This window comes from Oryx dammah, unplaced genomic scaffold (assembly GCF_014754425.2).
Source record: "Oryx dammah isolate SB20612 unplaced genomic scaffold, SCBI_Odam_1.1 HiC_scaffold_23, whole genome shotgun sequence".
Lineage (NCBI taxonomy): Eukaryota > Metazoa > Chordata > Mammalia > Artiodactyla > Bovidae > Oryx > Oryx dammah.
In genome coordinates this window covers 129003122-129023273 of record NW_024070207.1, presented here as the reverse complement: position 1 = coordinate 129023273, position 20152 = coordinate 129003122, and the positions used below count along the sequence as shown (strand labels likewise).

General features: G+C 41.8%; 1 protein-coding gene and 1 long non-coding RNA gene across 2 annotated transcripts; both read left to right on the top strand.

Annotated features, from left to right (window-relative positions):
* Positions 1 to 6896: 6896 nt before the first annotated feature.
* Positions 6897 to 10337, top strand: LOC120882394 (male-specific submandibular salivary gland protein-like). The gene is made up of 3 exons (XM_040266382.1): positions 6897 to 6997; positions 7586 to 7722; positions 10130 to 10337. Exons 1-3 carry the CDS (start codon positions 6920 to 6922, stop codon positions 10320 to 10322), a joined length of 408 nt encoding a protein of 135 aa, XP_040122316.1. The 5' UTR covers positions 6897 to 6919; the 3' UTR covers positions 10323 to 10337.
* A 4012-nt stretch (positions 10338 to 14349) lies between these two features.
* Positions 14350 to 15426, top strand: LOC120882396. Its single transcript, XR_005725495.1, has 2 exons — positions 14350 to 14454; positions 15357 to 15426. It is a non-coding gene; the product is annotated as an uncharacterized LOC120882396 (long non-coding RNA).
* The last annotated feature ends 4726 nt before the right edge of the window (positions 15427 to 20152 follow it).

Sequence of the window (20152 nt, the reverse complement as noted above, 5' to 3'; positions counted from 1 at the left end):
CACATATTGGTTCAAGCAAATCACTGACCTCACTTCCCCCTGTTTGCTGCCTTCCTGGCAGGACTATGCAGACTTCCCATGCTGCCTTTCCTGGTACCTTCACCTCTTTCCCTTTCAGTCCAGATTGATTTACAGGAGCCTAGATGTTGCCTCTGAGCCTTCCCTAGAGGTCATCTCCTCTAAGCTAAATGAGTAAAAGTAAAGCTTTCCAACATAGGTAAAGGGTATGTCAATTCCTCCAATTTCATTAAGGTAACTGTTTCCAATTCTTTCAAAAAGAAAAACAAAACTGTCTTTGTTTTACAAATGTAATCTTTTCAGGACCCAAGGGTGGCTACAAAAATCCTTTACCACTCCTAAACCTTACCCATTTATCTTAAGAGGCTTGTGAATATCAACCAAGGGGGAAACAAAGTCATCCTAGGAAGAATTTGGCTGTAGTTTTGAGATGAAAATGTCCCATCTGGTCTTCTCAGGAACACTCATCTGCACTGCCTTTTATACATGCAGATTTAAGAGAGTAACGTAATTTAGAAGTTGGTTTGTACAAGACACTTATAAATTTATTTTTCTGCAAATATTCAGCCATCTAGCTAAGTGAGCTTGACTTGTTCCATTTGTCAGAAACCTCATTTGAATCTAAACTCTTTGGCAAATTGATGGGTTTTTACATTGCTCTACCTGACCTAGGACTGAATTCTTGAAATATAAACTGAGGCCCCTTTGTTGCTGTGTGTATGCATCTTTGTCTTTGGATAACACTGCCACAGCTGATTTACAAAAGAGCTCTATTTAATTAACTTAAGTGAACATAAGTGCTCACAAACATACAGACCAAACAATTCTAAGTAAAAGAAAAAAATTATGCCAAATGAATGTCACATTCACATGAACTGAGATATTCCATATTAAATTAGCATCTGGTATTAAAGTTTAAGTTTGTTGATCTAATTAATATAGACCTATCTTGATTATCAACATTAGATATAACTTTAAGTATGGTTGTTCCAGTAGTCATGGATGAATGTGAGAGTTGGACTATAAAGAAAGCTGAGTGGTGAAGAATTGATGCCTTTGAAACTGTGGTGTTGGAGAAAACTCTTTAGAGTCCCTTAGACTGCAGGGAGATCAAACCAGTCCATGCTAAAGGAAACCAGTCCTGTATATTCAATGGAAGGACTGGTACTGAAGCTGAAATTCCAATACTTTGGCCACCTGATGTGAAGAGCTGAGTCACTGGAAAAGATCCTGATGCTTGGAAACACTGAGGGCAGGAGGAGAAGGGGACGACAGAGGAAGAGATGGCTGGATGGCATCACCGACTTACTGGACATGAGCTTGGGAAGACTCCGGGAATTGGTGATGGACAGGGAGGCTTGGCGTGATGCGTTTCATGGGGTCACAAAGAGTCGGACACGACTGAGCGACTGAACTGAACTGATAATATATGAATTGTTTCAATGTTTAACAGAAGCTAAACAAAATCTTGTCATATCTCTTACAAATCTGTCAGCAAGGAAAGTAACTCAATGTGAAGAAACTTTTGAGGAGAGTATGCAAATGAAACAGGAATTTTGAGTGAACTTTTAGAAAGGCTTTCACCTTTTAGGATCTCTCCAGATATTCTACAACTTAGAAGTTAAAATTATGCTGAAACAGTTATGTGACCAAAGATTTGTGGATAAGGGTTCCAAACTGGGCTTTGTACTTGATCACTCAGGACTGAGTTGTTTAAAACAGGTTTAATTGAATAAATGAATTTTTAATGTAAGCAGAAGCAAAATGTAAATTTGTTTTTTTTTTTTTTAAAGGCAAGTTTTCAGAAGATGTTCAGTTGCTTTTTATAGCAAATGTTAAGTTTCTTTACCTTTTTAAGTGATCTGTTCTGTGTTTGCCTTTGAACATTTTTATTATCACTTTGGCTTAGTAAATAACTTCTTTGACAGAAACCTATAAGCCTGTTGTGTTAAAAAAAATTTTTTTTTTCCTGAAAGTTCTTTTGACAAGAGACTCAAATCAAATTACCTCTGTCTAACTTTGGGATGCTTCAAAGGGCCCCCAAAACACCCCAAAGGAAGATATTGACCTAATTAGGTTCACTTCATATGTTAAACTGCATGGGAGGTGTTTTCAGATTAGTAATAAATATTAAGTTTATTGTAAATGATAAAGATAGTCTAGGGATTACATGGAGTTCCTAAAAATCTGATATGTTCTGATAGAATATTATTAGTTATGATTCTAGTTATTATCTGAAAGTGTTGTATGTCACAGCAGTAACTGGGTTGGTTTCTCAATTACATTGTAATCAGATTTAAACTTGACTTCTGAAGTCTTTTCTCATTATAGACAGCTATGGTTTCGCTCTTATGCCTTTGGAGAAATGCTTTCCATTCAAGAACAGTGATTTAAAAAAAAAGAATTTTGGATAAACACAAGTTTCTGACATTCAGACTTTAATGCTGAACTGAGAAAAAAAATTATGAAAGAAATCTGATGGGAAAACTGAAGGCTTCATAAAGCTGTTAACATAAAGAATGGCTTACATAGACCGGAGTGAACTAGTACATATGGTCATAAATATTATGATTTCTATATAAAAATTTAGTGGTTTAAACCTGTATTTTCCAGGTGTAAGAAAAAAATCTTCTCTTAATTATGACTCATACTACCTTGGTAAATTATAAGTTTGGTGAGTAAAATGGAAACATTTATCTTTTTCTCTCTACCTAGTTGATTCTGCCAATATAGGCTTGTCTCAAACATTAAGCCATGAAAAAATGTGCGTGGCCAGTACGATGAAACTGCAGATAGCTCATTAAATCAGTTATGCCTCCTTGGGTTGCTTGATTATCACAACTGGATTAAAACTAGTTATACGAACCAATGTTTAACTTTGTTCTTTGTCTTCAAATGATGCCTCATGTTTCTCTGCTGAACTACGTCTCTGTCTATGTTACTAGCTCCATTGCTTATATCCTGTCTAATTTCTAAGGTTGTGGTCTCTTGCGGTAACCAATACATAATCGGGCATCCATACCTCTGTGGCTAAACATTTTGAGAAAGTCACATGTATAACATAAAATAATTGCAACAGTGTGATTCTAGGTATGGGAAGAAGCTACAAGGGAAAATGTCTCCTCGATTATGGTTACACACAAGCCAGGGATTTTTTAAATTACTACTGGCCCTGGTACAAAACTTAACACCTGTCGTGGCTCAAAAAGAATATGTGACTGGACTGGACAAAAACAAATAAACAAAATCACTGAAGTGAGACTCTCAACTCCTGGGACAAAAGTTGATCAGAAAGTGTCCCGCAGACACTGGTCACATTCATGACCGAGAGGCGAACCTGAGAGAGGGAACCAGCAATTGCAACCCTCCAGCGTGCAGTCCATGGGGTCGCAAAGAGTTGAACATGACTGAGTGACTGAACTGAACTGAACATGAGTCGGCGAGCCCTGAGGAAGAGGAATACCTGCCACTTAGCAGTCTCCAGACTTCAGTCACTGCATATGGTGAACCCTGAGGAAACGCTGAGAAAGCAGGATTACAGGCCTCCAGATGGCTGAGGTGCAGACCAAGGAAATCATTGCAATAAGCCATGGCTTTTTGATCTTCGCATATATAAGTTGAGATGCTTCCATGACTTGAAAGCTGCCTTCTGGGTTTCAAGCAGTCTTTCTAGACTTCTAGACCCTTTACAAAGAGGAACCCAAGGAAGGCACATTTCAACATGTATAACACTAAGCAGCAATTGGAGACACCCCCAGAAAGAGAAATCTGATAAAGCAGGACGGTCGTCACCCCCTTTCTCAACAAGACTTATGGAATGGACTGAGATGGGGGAAATCGTCGTAGAGAAGAACCGGCTCTGACTCCCTGTTGGAACTGTTCCTTTTGACTTGCTTTTCCTTGCCATTGCTATCATAGCCGTACATAATGGCCTGCCTCAGAGGACCCTGACCCTCTGCTGGCTGTTACTAAAGTGCCTGTGTTCAGCTCACAGGGAGACAGCCTGACCTTTCCCAGCATTGAAAGGATGAGATGAACACACCCCTTCCAACGGTCGGCCCTTGGGAGAGATGTTTTACAAGACTGAAGACCCTTTTTACTTTCCTTCCTCACTATCTCTTCCTCTCTCTTCTGCCTTTTGACTTGAGTCCCTCACTGCTTCTCTCCATCTGGCTCTGTTTAAGAACTGGGCATCCGGATCCTGACAAGATGATTATTTGGGGACACTAGTCTGCCATCTTTTCGGCCAGCCAGCGTTCTGAATAAGTCATATTCCTTGCCTCAGTACCTAATGTCTCCGATTCATTGGGCTGTTGGTAATATAGCTAGAGAGTCCATGCACCATAACTAAAAACCAGCCATAATAAAACTAAGATTCCACATGCTGCAACTAAGATCTGAAACAAGTAAACGTGGAAATAAATGAACATTAAAAAAGATATTTTTGTAGTAGAAGCTAGATATGCAATTATTTTCTTCGAGAAAAAGTGGGTTTGTGGTTGATTATGTCACATTAAATTCTAATTGCTTTGGAACCTTGCTCATGAATGTTAGAGGGAATGCCCAGTTTTGGGTAGCCAAGCTCAATAGCCTCCTTCAGCATTTTAGATAGGTGTTGTGCAATCTAAGATGTAAAAACAGTGCTAACAGAGAAAACAGACAAGCAAGACAAAATTAATATACTGGAAGAGAGAGGCTTCGTAGTCACAGAAACGTGGATAAATTTGAGAAGGAGACATAGCAAGCCTAGCTTTAGCATTATTTTTGAGTGGTTGCTGAGTTAACATTTGAGTAAGATGGTTGTCTTTTTATTTATCATTAGATTATCTGCATTTTGACCACTATTCGTGACACAAGGGTGCCTGGGTGGAGAGCACTAGGGTAAGGGAACCCAGGAGAACTGCTCTGCCGCGTGGCTCGCAGTCTCGGGTTTTATGGTGATGGGATTAGTTTCTGGGTGGTCTTTGGCCAATCATTCTAATTCAGAGTCTTTCCTGGTGGCACACGCATTGCTCAGCCAAGATGGATGCTAGCGAGAGGGATTCCGGGAAGTGGACGGACATGCCATGTCTCCTTTAGACCTTTCCCAAACTCTTCCAGTTGGTGGTGGCTATTAGTTCTGTATTCCTTACCAGGATCTCCTGTCATAAAACAACTCATGCAAATGGTTACTATGGTGCCTGGCCAAGGTGGGTGGTTTCAATCAGTGTGCTTCCCCTAGTGTTGCGATAAACTCTAAGAGTAACTGACGATTAATTTCCCCTGGACTGGCAGACAGTGAGGCCTTCCTAAGAAGCGATGGTCTTAGGATACATTCCGAGGGGACACGTGTTGGTAGGAACCCGAAAGAAAGACCTGAAAATTCTGGAAATGCAGAGGTCGAGATGGAAGGGTGATGATGGGCAGATAAGGGGTGCTAGCTGGGACCACATCCCTGCTGGAAGTGATCTGATTCAGGGACCTTCCTGGTGGTGATCCTGCACTTCCGCTTCACTGGGTATAGGTTCTTTTCCTGGTTGGACAACTAAGAACCTGTGTGCTGCTGGGTGCAGCCAAAAGAGACAAACAGACAAAAAACCAAATTATTATCTGGATCCGAGACGAAAAAGGGAACCATTTCAGGGTCTTTTGAGACATGAAAGCCTTCAATCACCCAGGTTTCACACCCCAAACCTACAACAAGATACTATACAGAGGGACGTGTGAATAAAAGAAAAAATGACATGGCAACCAAAAGAAAAGAACGAAGACAAAACAAATGATAATACGGTTATTCCACATAAAGATAGAAAGGATCAACTGAAGAAGTGAGCGGAAGACATTCTTGAGACAAGGTTCAACCTAACCTTAGCACTCTCAGCTCTGATTTGTCCCAGGAGCAGCCAGGACTGGGTGAGCCCTCTGGGGATGGTCCCTCAGCTGAAACTCACTGTTTCTTCATTTCTATCCTCAGAACAAGACAAATCCTTTAATGTATTTATTTGATAAATCACTATCCATGAAGATGAACATAAGTAAAAATTGATTAAAAATACAAAACAATACATTCTTTCATATGAAGCCAGGAAAATAACTACATGTATAGGTTCAGGAAATTTACTTTTCCCATTTAAATTCTAAAAATTACAAGAACTACTATCCTGCTTTTTCGCTCACCCAGAGAAACAACAGAGTTACTGACTAATTACTACATGACAGGTTAGGTGGTTAAAAGGTGTTCAGAAAAGGGGTATTGAAAATGAAGTGTTGACATGCCTTCTTCATGTAAGGTTAAGGGTATTTGATTGGCTCTTCTTCTTAGAAATTAGGAAGAAAGAGCCCACTGTGGGATGCTTTGTGCTCATATGCTCCTCATTTTTGAGAAACAAGAGACTTTCCAAAGGTCATTTACAAAAGAGATTTTCTGTGGCTAACCCACATAGTCAATATTTACTTTTACATAATAAATTTTAAACACTCTCCTCTGTTAAGTGAGCAACATGGGGAGTGGGGGGGGGGTGCAGGTGGTATGTACCTTGGACAGCTCATCCCATTTTGGATCTCCAGATATAAAGAAAAGTAAATATTCCTGACTTTGAAATTATCACACATGTACTGTGTTTTCTCACTTATTCATAAGCCTCTCTTGAAACAAATCTCATTATGAAAATGACAAAATACCAGATCTACGAAACATTCTCTTAAGACTAATCTCATTATTAAAATGACAGAGTGCCAGAAAAGTTCTCTCTACCAACCAGGAAACAGAAGATGACGTCTGTGTAACGTTGGTGGTATGAGGAACAACCATTGGTTCGTGATGCATCACACCAACAGATGCTTACTATAAAAGAGGCACCAGTTTCACATCCTCTTCAACCCCTGGGACACCCTCAGCTTCTAGAGAAGAAGAGACAGGGAGATGAAGGTTCTGCTGCTCAGCGTTGTCCTTGGTCTGCTTTATGCAGGCCACAGTAAAGCTCAGCTACTTCTCATACCGGTACCAGGGGTGGTGCAAACTGGGAGGAGGTCTTGGGGTATATGTGTGTGTGTGCCTCTTTTGGGGTTTGGTCATGGGGATCCCTAAGTCTGGCCATCTCCCTGCAACTCAAAGTTGCTCCGTTCACTGGCTCTATATGTGTTCTGCATGGTCTCCATATCATCTCTGCTGTCTATTCATTGGCTCTCATGCCTGTTCACTGCTCTTTTAAAACAGAAGGAAGATCTCTTGGCTGTTGGACTAGGGCTCTTGCATTTGACAAGACAGCTCAAGCTATCTCAGTAATGCCTCAGCTCCTTCTTTACACAGCTCAGGCTATCTCAGTAATGCCTCAGCTCCTTCCTGTACACAGCTCAGGCTATCTCAGTAATGCCTCAGCTCCTTCTTTACACAGCTCAGGCTATCTCAGTAATGCCTCAGCTTCTTCCTTTATGTGAGTTCAGTTTTCACATGATTTTATACCTAGGGCTGTGTCCATAAAGATAGGTAGCTTCTGCCCAAGTGAAAGGACAAGGGAAACTCCTGAGGAACGATATCAGCAGAATTTCCAGAGATGATCGAAGCTTTCTCACAGGAATCTGATTTCAGTTTTCAGGGGAATGGAAAACCCATTATATCGCAGCCAGTAACAAAGACAAGATCACTGAGAACGGCCCATTCCACATTTACGTACGTCATATTCAGTTTCATGTAAATAACACAGCTGACGTCGACTTTTATGTCAAGTAAGTGAAAATCACCCTGAATTAAAAAAAAACAAAACCAAAACAACCTGTAAGCTCTTGAGTCTGGCAGAGGGTGGCTTCTCCATCTACAGGGAACTCTCTGGCCGATGTTGAGAGTGTGATGCCATGAGTTGTGGATAAGCAGGGTCTCTGAGCTGGGGTGGGGGGCAGTTCACTTGAGAGCCTCCAGGGAAAGTCCTGGTGCCTTTGCTTGGAAGAGGGTGGGAGTTCCAGAAGCTCCACTGGCATCAACTCATTAAAGGAAAGCGGGACTCGGCAGTGGGAAAGGCTTGTGTTCTGGAACCAACCAGGGCCTTGAACACTTCCTGCAGAGTTTGTAAGAGAGGGTTCCCACCGAGCCCAGAACCGAGGGTACTGAGAGAGCCCACAGTGAGCTCTGCTCTGTGGGGCGTCCTCACGAGATAGTTAATCACCACTGAATTCACTGAAGTCCTCACAGCCCCAGATGAGCATCCCAGCTGGTACTAGGGGTAAAGAACATGGATTCTCCCTGCAAGAATTCTGGAGCGGGTTGCTATTCCCTTCTCCAAGGCGATCTTCCCAACACCGGGATGGGACCCTCGTCTCCTGCGTTGCAGGAAGATTCTTTACCACTGACCTGAGACAGTATACATACAGTCAAATTATAACCACACATACAGAAACAGACTCACACAAACACACAGATATATATCACACACACATATATATGCACGTGTGTTGTCACTAATATTTTAAGAACACCTCTTATCATCCTCTGCCATCTTTACAATTTTCATGTCTTGTGTTTAACTTTTCAAGAGGCCACCCTTTCTGAAATCGACTTTATGAAGTGTATTTATGTATAATCTGCCCTTTGTTGAGGTCTTAATTCGGTGAGCTTTCAATCATCCACAACTGTTCCACTAGCTGCACAGTTGAGATACAGAATTCTGGGCTTCCATGGTGGCTCGGGGGTTAAGAGTCCGCCTGCCAATGCAGGAGACACAAGTTGTGTCTCTGGTCCAGGAAGATCCCCCATGCTGCGGAGAGACCAGGTACATATGACAGAGCTACTGAGCCCGTGCTCTAGAGCGCGTTCCAGAGCCGGTGCTCTGCAAGAGAAACTGCCAGAGTGAGCAGCCTGCGCGCTGGCACTCAGAGTAGCCCTCTCCTCCAAAACCAGAGAAGAACCCACATAGCAATGAAGACCTAACACAGCCAAAACTAAACATTAGGATCAAATATATATGTATAATTTCTCCATCACGACTCCTTTTCATCACACATTCATCGACATCTACCCTTCGGGCAACAGGTAAGACCTGACCAGCTTATCCTCACCTTTTCTGGATCTTCAGACGACAAAGTTATGCACGCTGCACCATTTCCCCCGATTTCTCTCACTCAGCACAATGGTTTTAAAATTTAACTTTGTGTCCGCATATACAGGGAGATGTGTTTTTCAGCCACATGAAAGGGATTGGTTTGCATGGATAAAATTTCGTACATTTGCAGCTTTTGGAAAATTGTTTTGTTCCCACCTTATGATTCTTTTCAGTCACTTTAGTGTATTTCCCTAAAGACTGATAACAGTAAACTCAATTCACTGTGGAGGTTCCTTTACAAGGAGTCTGTTCAAAAATTAACCCAATTCTTATTGAGTTATTTCCATTTTAGTATTTGTTTCCTGTGCATTCTATTTGCCAAATATACCTTTTTTTCTCACATACAAGCAGAGAGGACAATATAGGAAGTCACCCAAACTCTTCTGTTACATAGCTGACAATATATATGTCACATACACTATATAGGTACAATTTCCTTATATCATATAAGCATATCATGTGTACTTGTGTTTTTGCTTATGTGTGTGTGTGTGTGTCAACATGTGTACACACATAGATGTATCTTTAAAGTTTAATCCTTGTATGGTGTTGTGATAACGAGTGTGCCTTTTGAGAAAACTAAAAATTTTCTTCTAACTCTCGGTGATATTAGATTCTCACATTCTCTAATGAATCACTCCCGGGGTTGTGAGAACGCCCGAGGTCTGTCATGATGGCTATTCCTCTCAGTTTCCAGAAACTAAATGAAGGAAAGGCTCATTCTTATTGGGCTTTCCTAAAATTCTAGACGTCTCCACGTGTATTGGCTGTAAACAAGACCTATATTGTATTTGAAGTTTATCTTTGGAGCTACTAGTCAGATCTAATGTGTAGAGGAAGCATCCTTGTCACTGGATAGTTGCTTGATCTTGGACAACAATATTTCTTCTCTTTGTTTGGATTGTTCACATTTATTCACATTGTTCCCAGGTACTAAGATGACACAAGCACAATCTGGGGTGTGATACAAAAAGGAATTCTAACTATATACCGAATTTTGCCATTTTAATAACACAACTTGAACATATTTTATCTTTAAGGTCAGACGGAGAATGTGTGAAAAAACAAGTCACAGGAGAAAAGCAAGCAGATATTGTTTATTATGTTGACTGTAAGTATTTGATGTTGAACATAAGAGTGTTTCACTGGGAGGAGTGTGTTTGGGTGGAAATCTTGGTCTTGACTTCCTTCAGTTACCCCATACACCTGCAATCTACTCCTACTAACAATTAGAAGTCAAGGATTGGACCGTCTCCACACAACTGAGTTTTACTCAACAAGACTAGAGCCAGACATCCTAGAGTGTGAAGTCAAGTAGGCCTTAGGAAATATTACTAGGAACAAAGTTCGTGGAGCTGATGACATTTAACCTGAGCTAGTTAAAATCCTAAAGGATATTGCTGTTAAAACGCTGCACATAATATATCAGCAAATTTGGAAAGCTGAGCATTGGCCACAGGACTGCAAAAGGCAGTTTCTCTTCCCATCCCGGAGAAGGGCAATGCCAAGGAATGTTAACTACCACACAGTCATGCTAATTTCACATGCTAGTCAGGTTATGCTCCAAATCCTTCAAGCTGGGCTTCAGCAGCATGTGATCTGAGAATTTCCAGATGTGCAAGCTGGGTTTTGAAGAGGCAGGGGATCCAGAGATCAAATTGCCAACATCTTCTGGATCATGGAGAAAGTAAGGGAGCTCCAGAAAAACATTAACTTCCACTTCACTGATTATGCTAAAGCCTTTGACTAAAGGCTTGCCACAAACTGTGGACAATTCTTAAAGACATGGGAATACCAGAACACCTTACCTGTTTCCTAAGAAACCTGTATGCGAATCAAGAAGCAACAGTTACAACTACACATGGAAAAATGCATTGGTTCCAAACTGGAAAGCAGTACCTCGGGGCTGTGTATTGTCACCCTGCTCACATAACTTATATGCAGAGTACATCAGGTGAAATGCCAGGCTAGGTGAATCTCAAGCCAGAATCAAGATTGCCAGGAGAAGAATCAAGAGCCTCTGACATGCAGATGATACCACTCTAATGGCAGAAAGTGAAGAGGAACTAAGGAGCCTCTGAATGAGGGTGAGAGAGGAGAATGAACAAGCAGGCTTGAAACACAGCATTCAACAAACTAAGACCATGGCATCTGGTTCCATTACTTCATGGCAAATAGAAAGGGGAAAGTGTGGAAGCAGTGACAGATTTTATTTTCATGGGCTCCCAAATCACTGCAGATGGTGACTGCAACCATGAATTTAAGAGACGCTTACTCCGTGCAAGTAAAGGTAAGACAAACTTAGTGCATTTAAAGGCAGAAATGTTGCTTTGCTGACAACAACCCATAGAGTCAAACCTATAGTTTTTCCAGTGTTCATGAATGGATGTGAGAGCAAAAAGATCATATGATGACTGGATCATAAAGAAGGCTGAACACCGAAGAATTGATACTTTCGAACTGTGGTGCTTGAGAAGACTCTTGAAGTCCCTGAACTGCAAGATCAAACCAGTCAATCTTAAAGGAAACCAACCCTGAGTATTCATTGAAAGGGCTGATGGTGAACCTGAAGCTCCAATCCCTTGGCCACCTGATAAGAGCCAATTTGTTGGAAAAGAACTCGATGCAGGGAAAGAATGAAGGCAAAAGCAGAATGGGGTGCCAGAGGATTGGATGGATAGATGCCATTACCTTCATGATGGGCATGAATTTGAGCAAACTGAGAGATAGTGGAGAATAGAAGAGCCTGGTTTGGTATAGTCGTCAGATCGCGAAGAGTAGGAAGTGACCTAGCAACTGAACAAAGAGAAAAACGAGACTAAGCACAGGTGTCAAATTTGTATTTTGTACTGTTCTCACCGTGAGCAATCTGAATTTTCACTGGAAGGACTGATGCTGAAGCTGAAACTCCAATACCTTTACACCTGATGTGAAGAGCCAACTCATCGGAAAAGACCCTGATGCTGGGAAAGATTGAAGGCAGGAGGAGAAGCAGATGACAGAGGATGAGATGGTTGGATCCCATCACCGACTCAATGGACAGGAGTTTGAGTAAATTGCGGGAGTTGGTGATGGACAGGGAGGCCTGGCATGCTATAGTCCGTGGGGTCACAAGGAGTCAGACACGATTGAGTGACTGGAGTGAGACTGACATGGTTCTCACAGAAAATTTACAAGAGCCTTGTGAACTGACGTCTCAAGGTTCTGTCTTGAGTTTGCACATTGTCGTCAATCACTTTTTAACATGGTCTTACAACATCTAAATCTGATAAAACTTTGGTGGAAGTACTTAAATCCAAGGAAACTATCCTGAGTTCAATCATAAAGGCAGCTTGTGTTTGAAACAATGGTGGTGCTGGCTAAGATTTATATCCTTAAGACCTCCATGAGGGCTCTAAACACCATTCCTAATTTTAAGTGGCTGAAGAGGTACACATTTGATGAAAATTTGAATATTTTTGTATACGATCACAACCCTTGCCTTAACGAAGTATTGGCACAGTTGCAAATGCAGTGACCAAAAAGATGTAAAATGTATGCCTGAAATATTTCCGCATACTTCTGTGGATAATTTCTAACAGTTGATGATTTTTAAACTATGCTCTCATATGCTTCAGTTCCGTTCAGCTGCTCAGTCGTGCACGACTCTTTGTGACCCCACAGACTGTAGCATGCCAGGCTTCCGTGTCCACCACCAACTTCCAGAGCTTGCGGAAACTCATGTCCATCGAATCAGTGATGCCATCCAACCATCTCATCCTCTGTTGTCTCCTTCTTCTCCCACCTTCAATCTTTCCCAGCATCATAATTCCCATATTATTTTTTCCTTTGACTGAATCATGAATGCTTCCACTGCTATTGTTTCCTTAGATTTTGTAATACTTTTTAGCTGGATTTTTACAGAGCAAATACCAGGGAGGGAAATAGAATAGTTTGCCGTCTTGCACGGGTCTCTTTCAGGAGCTAACCGCCAGCTGTGTTTTGTGGGGTGAGGTATCTCACATCAAGCACAGCACAAGCAGCGATCTTGATGGTGACCTGACACCCAGAAGATAGCTTTACTCTCACTGTGCCATCACCTTCACAGCCAATTCAGTGATGCTGCTATGTCCACCTTGGTGAAGTCATGATAAAGAATAGGTGGTCACTGACAATCTGAGGACACGCATTGTCTGGCTTAAATTATTCCAACGCAATCCAACGTTCATGGACTGATGGTTGGCTTGGGCATATTGTATATATTTTCAGGGTTATGAGACGGTGAAGCTGTTTCAGCTGGTTTTTTTTTTTTTTCTACTTCTCAAGCAGACTGATGATTTTCAGTATTTTAGACACTGAGGAAAGGTGTTTTCATGTTTCAGGTACACAGATTGTGCAATTTACATCCCATCTCGCTGAGTGATTGCAGGAAGTTGTGATGGAGGCCAGGAGAGAAAGAATGAATGCAGACAGGTTAGAGGTGACACGCAGTAGGTCAGAGCTACTTCTTGTCTAGACACACGTGGCAGAGTGGACGGGCGGGGAAGTGTGGATGGGCAGCACAGAGAGGAGGGGCGGTGTTCCAGGTGGGGACGGAGCTCACTGCCTGCACGTCCCAGAAGGTGAACTGTCTTCAGAACAACAGATTTGGCAGTGGGCTTTGTCATACCCCAGACTAAGGGGGCAGAGGAAACAGAGTAATTAATGTAAAGTGTTCTGAAGTGTGCCTGGCACAGGCTAAGCACTCAGGAACACAAGCTTATGAATGGTAGGCTGATTTTGGTCCAGAGAAATCAATGCCATGGCTGGGGTAATACGAATACAAAGGCTTTTAGAACTTCTGCTTGAAAACACCCTCATGCTCTTGAAAACAGTGCTGGGGACTTCCCCAGTCATCCTGTGGATAAGAATCGGCTGGCCAACACAGGACTCACGGATTGAACCCCTGGCCCGGGATGATCCTGCTCACCATGGGGCCTAAAGCCCATGTGCCACAGCTACTGAGCAGGTGCTCTGGAGCCAGCTAGCAGCAACGACAGAGCTCACGCCTCCTAGAGTCTCTACTCGACAAGAGAAGCCTCTGCAACGCGAAGCCCGTGTTCCACAACTAGAGAGTGGCCCCCGGGTCAACACAAGTAGAGAAATCTGCAGACAGTGATGATGATTCAGAGTAGCAAACAATTAACTGAAATTAATGCCCTCAGCCTGTCACAATACATCCCACTGCCAACAAATGAACGCGGGGTTGTACATATGTATCTCCTCTCTCTCACAGATGCGGGTCAAAACAAAGTTAAAATTCTTCAACTGTCACGTGACACCATAATAGGATCTATTCACAATGTGGATGAGGAAGGAAAAGAGACAGAGTTGGTTGGAATACTCGGTATGTACGGCATTCTCAAATTCCCATTGGCATTGTCACACCACGTGTCCATGCCAGAACTTTCAGAAAGTCACGAGGTGTTGACAATATTCACTATTCAGTGTACGTGCTCTTCATATTCATGTTTGCTGACTTAGGTATCCTGGAAGGTAATCTACTAAGAAACAGGGGCCAAAAATAATTCTCAAACATTTGAAAATAATCTCTACCCATTGATATAAAAAAAATAATTTTTATAGAGTATTAAAAAAAATATGTCAACTAAGCCCAAGTCATGGCTATAATGAGGCTGGCCTGAATTGCATCATTTTATATCTGTTTTCTCATGCATTATAACTCCTGGAACAGAAACTTGTAAAATAAATCTTTGTCCTGTTAAATTATCACAATGCACTCTTCTTATGAACAATGGCATGACCCCAAATGACCACACAGAAACACTGAGGTGAGTGTACCATCATGACAGTAGGTGTCTATTTCAGAAAAGGTACTGTGTAGAATGGTTGGCTAAAGAGTCAATTGTCTCCCAACGGTGTGTGTCTCCACCATGGGGAAACCCTGCTTCCTGCTAAGTGGGGCCCAGAGCAAGACAGGAGTACGGGTACAGGTTCTGGGAAGTTTGAAGAAGAAACAAGTCAGGTGTCTACTGTGATGGGTTGAGTCTCAAATTCATGGAGCTCCTGCAAGTCTTTGGGGGTCCTGCTGCTGATGCTGGCAGGGTTTAGTTACAGAGTTAGAGGGAAATTAAATCTGAGGACAGCAGACATCTGCAGCATGGGACATGGGAACTGTTTGAGGCTCTCTTAAATTATACAAGTGGAGATCAGATTGGCACATTCAATTCCTTGTTCTGTATATTCAGAAATTTCTGTGCGTTCTCCTTTTTGCATGATGACTTTCAGGCAAACGTGACGAGATTTCAGACAGAGACTATGAGAAGTTCAAAAAGGAGACGCGTGACAGAGGGATTCCAGAAGAAAATATCGTGAATTTCATTGATAATGGTAATGAAATTATACTTTTTTCCTGACTATATCATTCCCCTGGTATGTAAATAGCAGGAAACAAATCAACTTATTTAAAATTTATTTTTCCATACGTAATCTCACGTAGAACGGTGGTCGATGGTGGTTTAGTCTCTAAGTCTTATTTGACTCTTATAAGTCCATGCACGTAGCCTGACAGACTCCTCTGTCCATAGGATTTTCCAGGAAAGAATACTGGAGTGGGTTGCCATTTCCTTCCCCAGGCAAACTTTCAGACCCAGGGATGGAGCATGGGTCTCCTGTACTGCAGGCAGATTCTTTATTGACTGAGCTACCAGGAAAGCTACTATTATAAAATACATTATTTTAAAAAGAAAAGAAATCTTAAACATACTGGAGAATGGTAGTAATCAGAGGCTCTTTTATTTCTCCCATTTTGTTTTTCCACAGATGACTGTCCAGCGGAGTGAATAAAATTGAGCTCAACAGTTTTGTAAGTAAGCATAGTTCATTACTAATGCTGCCCCACCAGATAAGTCAATAAGGACACATTGTCATTTTATTCCTAATGCCCAATAAGTGGCTTCAGTTGTGTCAGACTCTGTACGACCCCCATGGGCTGTTGCCCACCAGGCTCCTCTGTCCATGGGATTCTCCAGGTAAAAATGCTAGAGTTGGTTGCCATTCCCTTCTCCAGGGGATCTTCTCAGCCAGGGGATTGAACAAGCCTTTCTACATTGCCTGTATCAGCAGGCGGGTTCTTTACCACCTGCACCTATTTCATGCATGCCAAACATTGCACGTAACAATTATTTGTCCCAATAACTTACATTCTTGCACTAGAGAGTTTTGTCTGTTACATTAGGTAATTTCTCTTATCTTGAGACAGCTGAAATTACAAACTGTTTGCTTGATTATTGCTGAGTAGCTTTGGTGAGAGAGCCTTATCCTGCAGGAATCTTGCAGACCAGAATCATCAGAGAGATGCAGGAATCCCCACAAGTTGGCGCAAACTCCTCAGTGTTCCCGTCAGTCCTGACCTGATAGTTGTCCACACATATCTGTCCTCTAGGAACACCAGGATTAAACAGTGCTCATGGTTTCTCAAGACCAGTGTTTAATCTCACGTGACTCTGAGGGAAACTAAATGCCTTCCAACCACACTGTCTGAAATATGCATTTGAATCATATTCCCCTTTAGAGGGTAATTTCTGTTACTGGGATCTTTAAGGTTTCAAAAGTAGGACAGCCTCAGAAAACGACACTGATCTCGGCTAAAATGTGGCTTTAATTTCTTGTTGAGAAAAAAAAAAAACTGAAAGAAAAAAATGCAAAGAAAAACACTAGCTTGCAGATGAATGTGATAAAAAAATGTTGCAAATATTAATGGAATATTGCTCAGCCGTAAAAAATAATGAAATCATGCCATGTGCAGCAATGTGTATGGACCTACAGATTGTCATACTGAGTCAAATAAGTCAGAAAGAAGTAGACAAATGCAATATGTATCACTTATACATGAAATAAAAAATAAGAGATGAAGGAGGTTATCTACAGAACAGAAACAGACTCACAGATGTAGAGAACAGATATTTTTGCAGATGGGAAAGGATTTGGGAAAGATATAGATTGGGAGTTTGGGTCAGCAGGGGCAAACTATTATAAAGAGGATGTATAGAGAACAAGGTCTAACTACATAGCCCAGGGGACTAAATGCAATATTTTGTAAAAACCTAAATTTGAAAAGAATCTGAAAAAGAATTGATATTAATATATGTATGTATACATTAATCAGGCTCCATTACCCCTGAAATTAATACATTGTTAATCACCTGTATTCCAAAATGAAATTTAAAAAAAAATTAGTTCTTGAAGAACTAAAAGATAAAATTTGTGGAATTAGGAGAAGAATGTAACTCAACCACATTGGCAGTAAACCACCTTTAGATGAAGATTCACCATGAGCATGCATTCTGAAATCATTACTCCTCAAATCCCAAATGGAAAATCTCCCACCTTATGTACATTCTGGGGAAAATTCCACAGGGAACCTGCCATCTCAGAGATGTGAAGTATCGACGTCCACCAGGATTCTGTCCACTGGATCCCCTACCAGCTCCTGTACCCTGGACAGCCTGCTGCCTGAGGCTCAACCCTGTCAGCCATCACACAGTCACCTCTACTAGACTTTTGGTCCTGTTTTATTCACCTACAGAGTCACTGAGACCAGGCACATCCTCTTCTGCATGGAACGAAGATCAACAACACAAAGACGACTTTCCTGCTTCCTGACTAACAGGATCCTTCTCTCTTCACATACAAACTCTCTTTCCTGTCTCATTTCTCCTGGTCATGTGCTGTCTGGTAGCATTTGATTTCTGAAGGCTTAAATAAATTGATTTAATTTCTGCCCTGCAAATGTGTGTCTGTGCAAAAGTCACTTGATTTCAAACATGCAATTTTCCACTTTAAATATCCAGGAAATTTGAAAGTCACTTGCCATGTCTGACTCTTTGTGACCCCACAGACTATATAGTTCATGGAATTTTCCAGGCCAGAATATTGGAATTGGTAGGCTTTCCCTTCTCCAGGGATTCTTCCCAACTCAGGGACTGAACCCAGGTCTTCATCATTTCAGGTGGATTCTTTACCAGCTACCAAGGAAGCCCCAGGAAACTGTGCCTTTAATAAGACAGGTGTTTATCAGAGGCACTTCTGATGAGGATTCAATAGAGATGCACTCAGGTGTCCAGGAGAGAGGGAGAAAAAAGACTAAACAACCATGGGACAGGGGACAGGATCTCCCTCGGTCCTTTAGATGCAATTAAGACTACACGCCTCTTCGATGCAATTAAACTACCCGAAGAAGTGGCAGTAATACACTGCTGGGACCATCAAATGGATGATTCTGACATAACAGAGGGAAAAAGAAGAGCTCACCAACAAGGGAAAAAAGACAGCCACCCAGTCTATTAATACTCAGGCTTCCCTTCTGTGGGGCTTCCCTCCTGACTCAGTTGGTAAAGAAGCTGCCTGTAATTCAGGACACTACCTGCAGTGTAGGAGACTTGGGTTTGACCCCTGGGTTGGGAAGATCCCCTGAGAAGGAAATGGTTACTCAGTCCAGTATGCTTGCCTGGAGAATCCCATGAACAGAGGAGCCTTGCAGGCTACAGTCATTGGGGTCTTGAGTTGGACACAACTGAGTGACTAAACTACCACCTCCTGTGGGACAAGATTCAGACTGATATCAGTTCAGTTCAGTTCAGTTGCTCAGTCGTGTCCAACTCTTTGCCACCCCATGAATTGCAGCATGCCAGGCCTCCCTGTCCATCACCAACTCCCGGAGTTCACTCAAACTGGTATAAAACCCCATTGTTCCCCTGAGGAACTTTAACGTTCCCTGTCTGATGGAAATATTTTACTCCCCTCTGGATGCCTTCAAACAGATGAGAAACATATATTACCCTCCAATGGCCAATGCAAAGTTCTTAAAACTTGACGTCAAACATCCAATTTGGGAATTGAAAATACTTCCCAAGTTGCTTCATGTCTCTTTAAAGAAAAGGGATTAAGAAACACTAGAAGTCAAATTGTCAAGGGATGTAAAATATGTTTCTTAGTTTCAGAATACTAAGATCATGGCATCCGGTCCCATCACTTCACAGCAAATAGATGGGGAAACTGGCTGACTTTATTTTGGGGGGCTCCAAAATCACTGCAGATGGTGACTGCAGCCATGAAATTAAAAGATGCTTGCTCCTTGGAAGGAAAGTTATGGCCAATCTAAACAGCATATTAAAAAGCAGAGACACTACTTTGCCAACAAAGGTCCGTCTAGTCAAGGCTATGGTTTTTTCCAGTAGTCATGTATGGATGTGAGAGTTGGACTACAAATAAAGCTGAGCGCTGATGAACTGATATTTTTGAACTGTGGTGTTGGAGAAGACACTTGAAAGTCCCTTGGACTGCAAGGAGATCCAACCAATCCATTCTAAAAGAGATCAGTCCTGAGTGTTCATTGGAAGGACTGATGCTGAGGCTGAAACTCCAACACTTTGGCCACCTGATGCGAAGAACTGACTCACTGGAAAATACCCTGATGCTGGGAAAGATTGAAGGTGGGAGGAGAAGGGGATGACAGAGGATGAGATGGTTGGATGGTATCACCGACTCAATAGACATGAATTTTAGTAAACTCTGGGAGTTGGTGATGGACAGGGAGGCCTGGCATGCTGTGGTCCATGGGGTCGCAAAGAGTCAGATACAACTGAGCAACTTAACTGAACTGTAAAATATGTCAAAAAAATAATCCTCATGACAGCCAATCAGCTTCTCCAAGTTTACAACGTACAGGAAAATATCCTGGAGAAGACTGGCAGATAGATTTCAGCCATATGGCTAAAGGCAAGAAACACCAGTACCTACTGGTTTGTGTTGGTACCTTTACCGGGTGGATAGAGGCTTTCCCTTGCAGAACAGAACAGGCAAAAGAAGTAATTGAAATTTTAATACATGAGGTCACTCCTTGCTTTGGTCTATTTCGAAAAATTTCAAGTGACAGTCGCTCAGCGTTTCAGACTGCAATAATGCAATGAGTCTTTCAAGCCCTAGGAATTGAGTTTCACTTATATCATCTTTAGAATCTCAATCTTCAGGCAAGGTAGAAAAAGCCCACGATATAGTCAACAGACATTTATGAAAACTATCAC

Excerpts from the sequence above, each read along its gene's own strand:
- LOC120882394 (XM_040266382.1), top strand. The coding sequence starts at position 6,920 with ATGAAGGTTCTGCTGCTCAGCGTTGTCCTTGGTCTGCTTTATGCAGGC. Across the intron at positions 6,998-7,585 it reads CTCAGCTACTTCTCATACCG|TTTTCAGGGGAATGGAAAAC; the intron begins GTACCAGGGGTG and ends ATCTGATTTCAG. Across the intron at positions 7,723-10,129 it reads GACGTCGACTTTTATGTCAA|GTCAGACGGAGAATGTGTGA; the intron begins GTAAGTGAAAAT and ends TTTATCTTTAAG.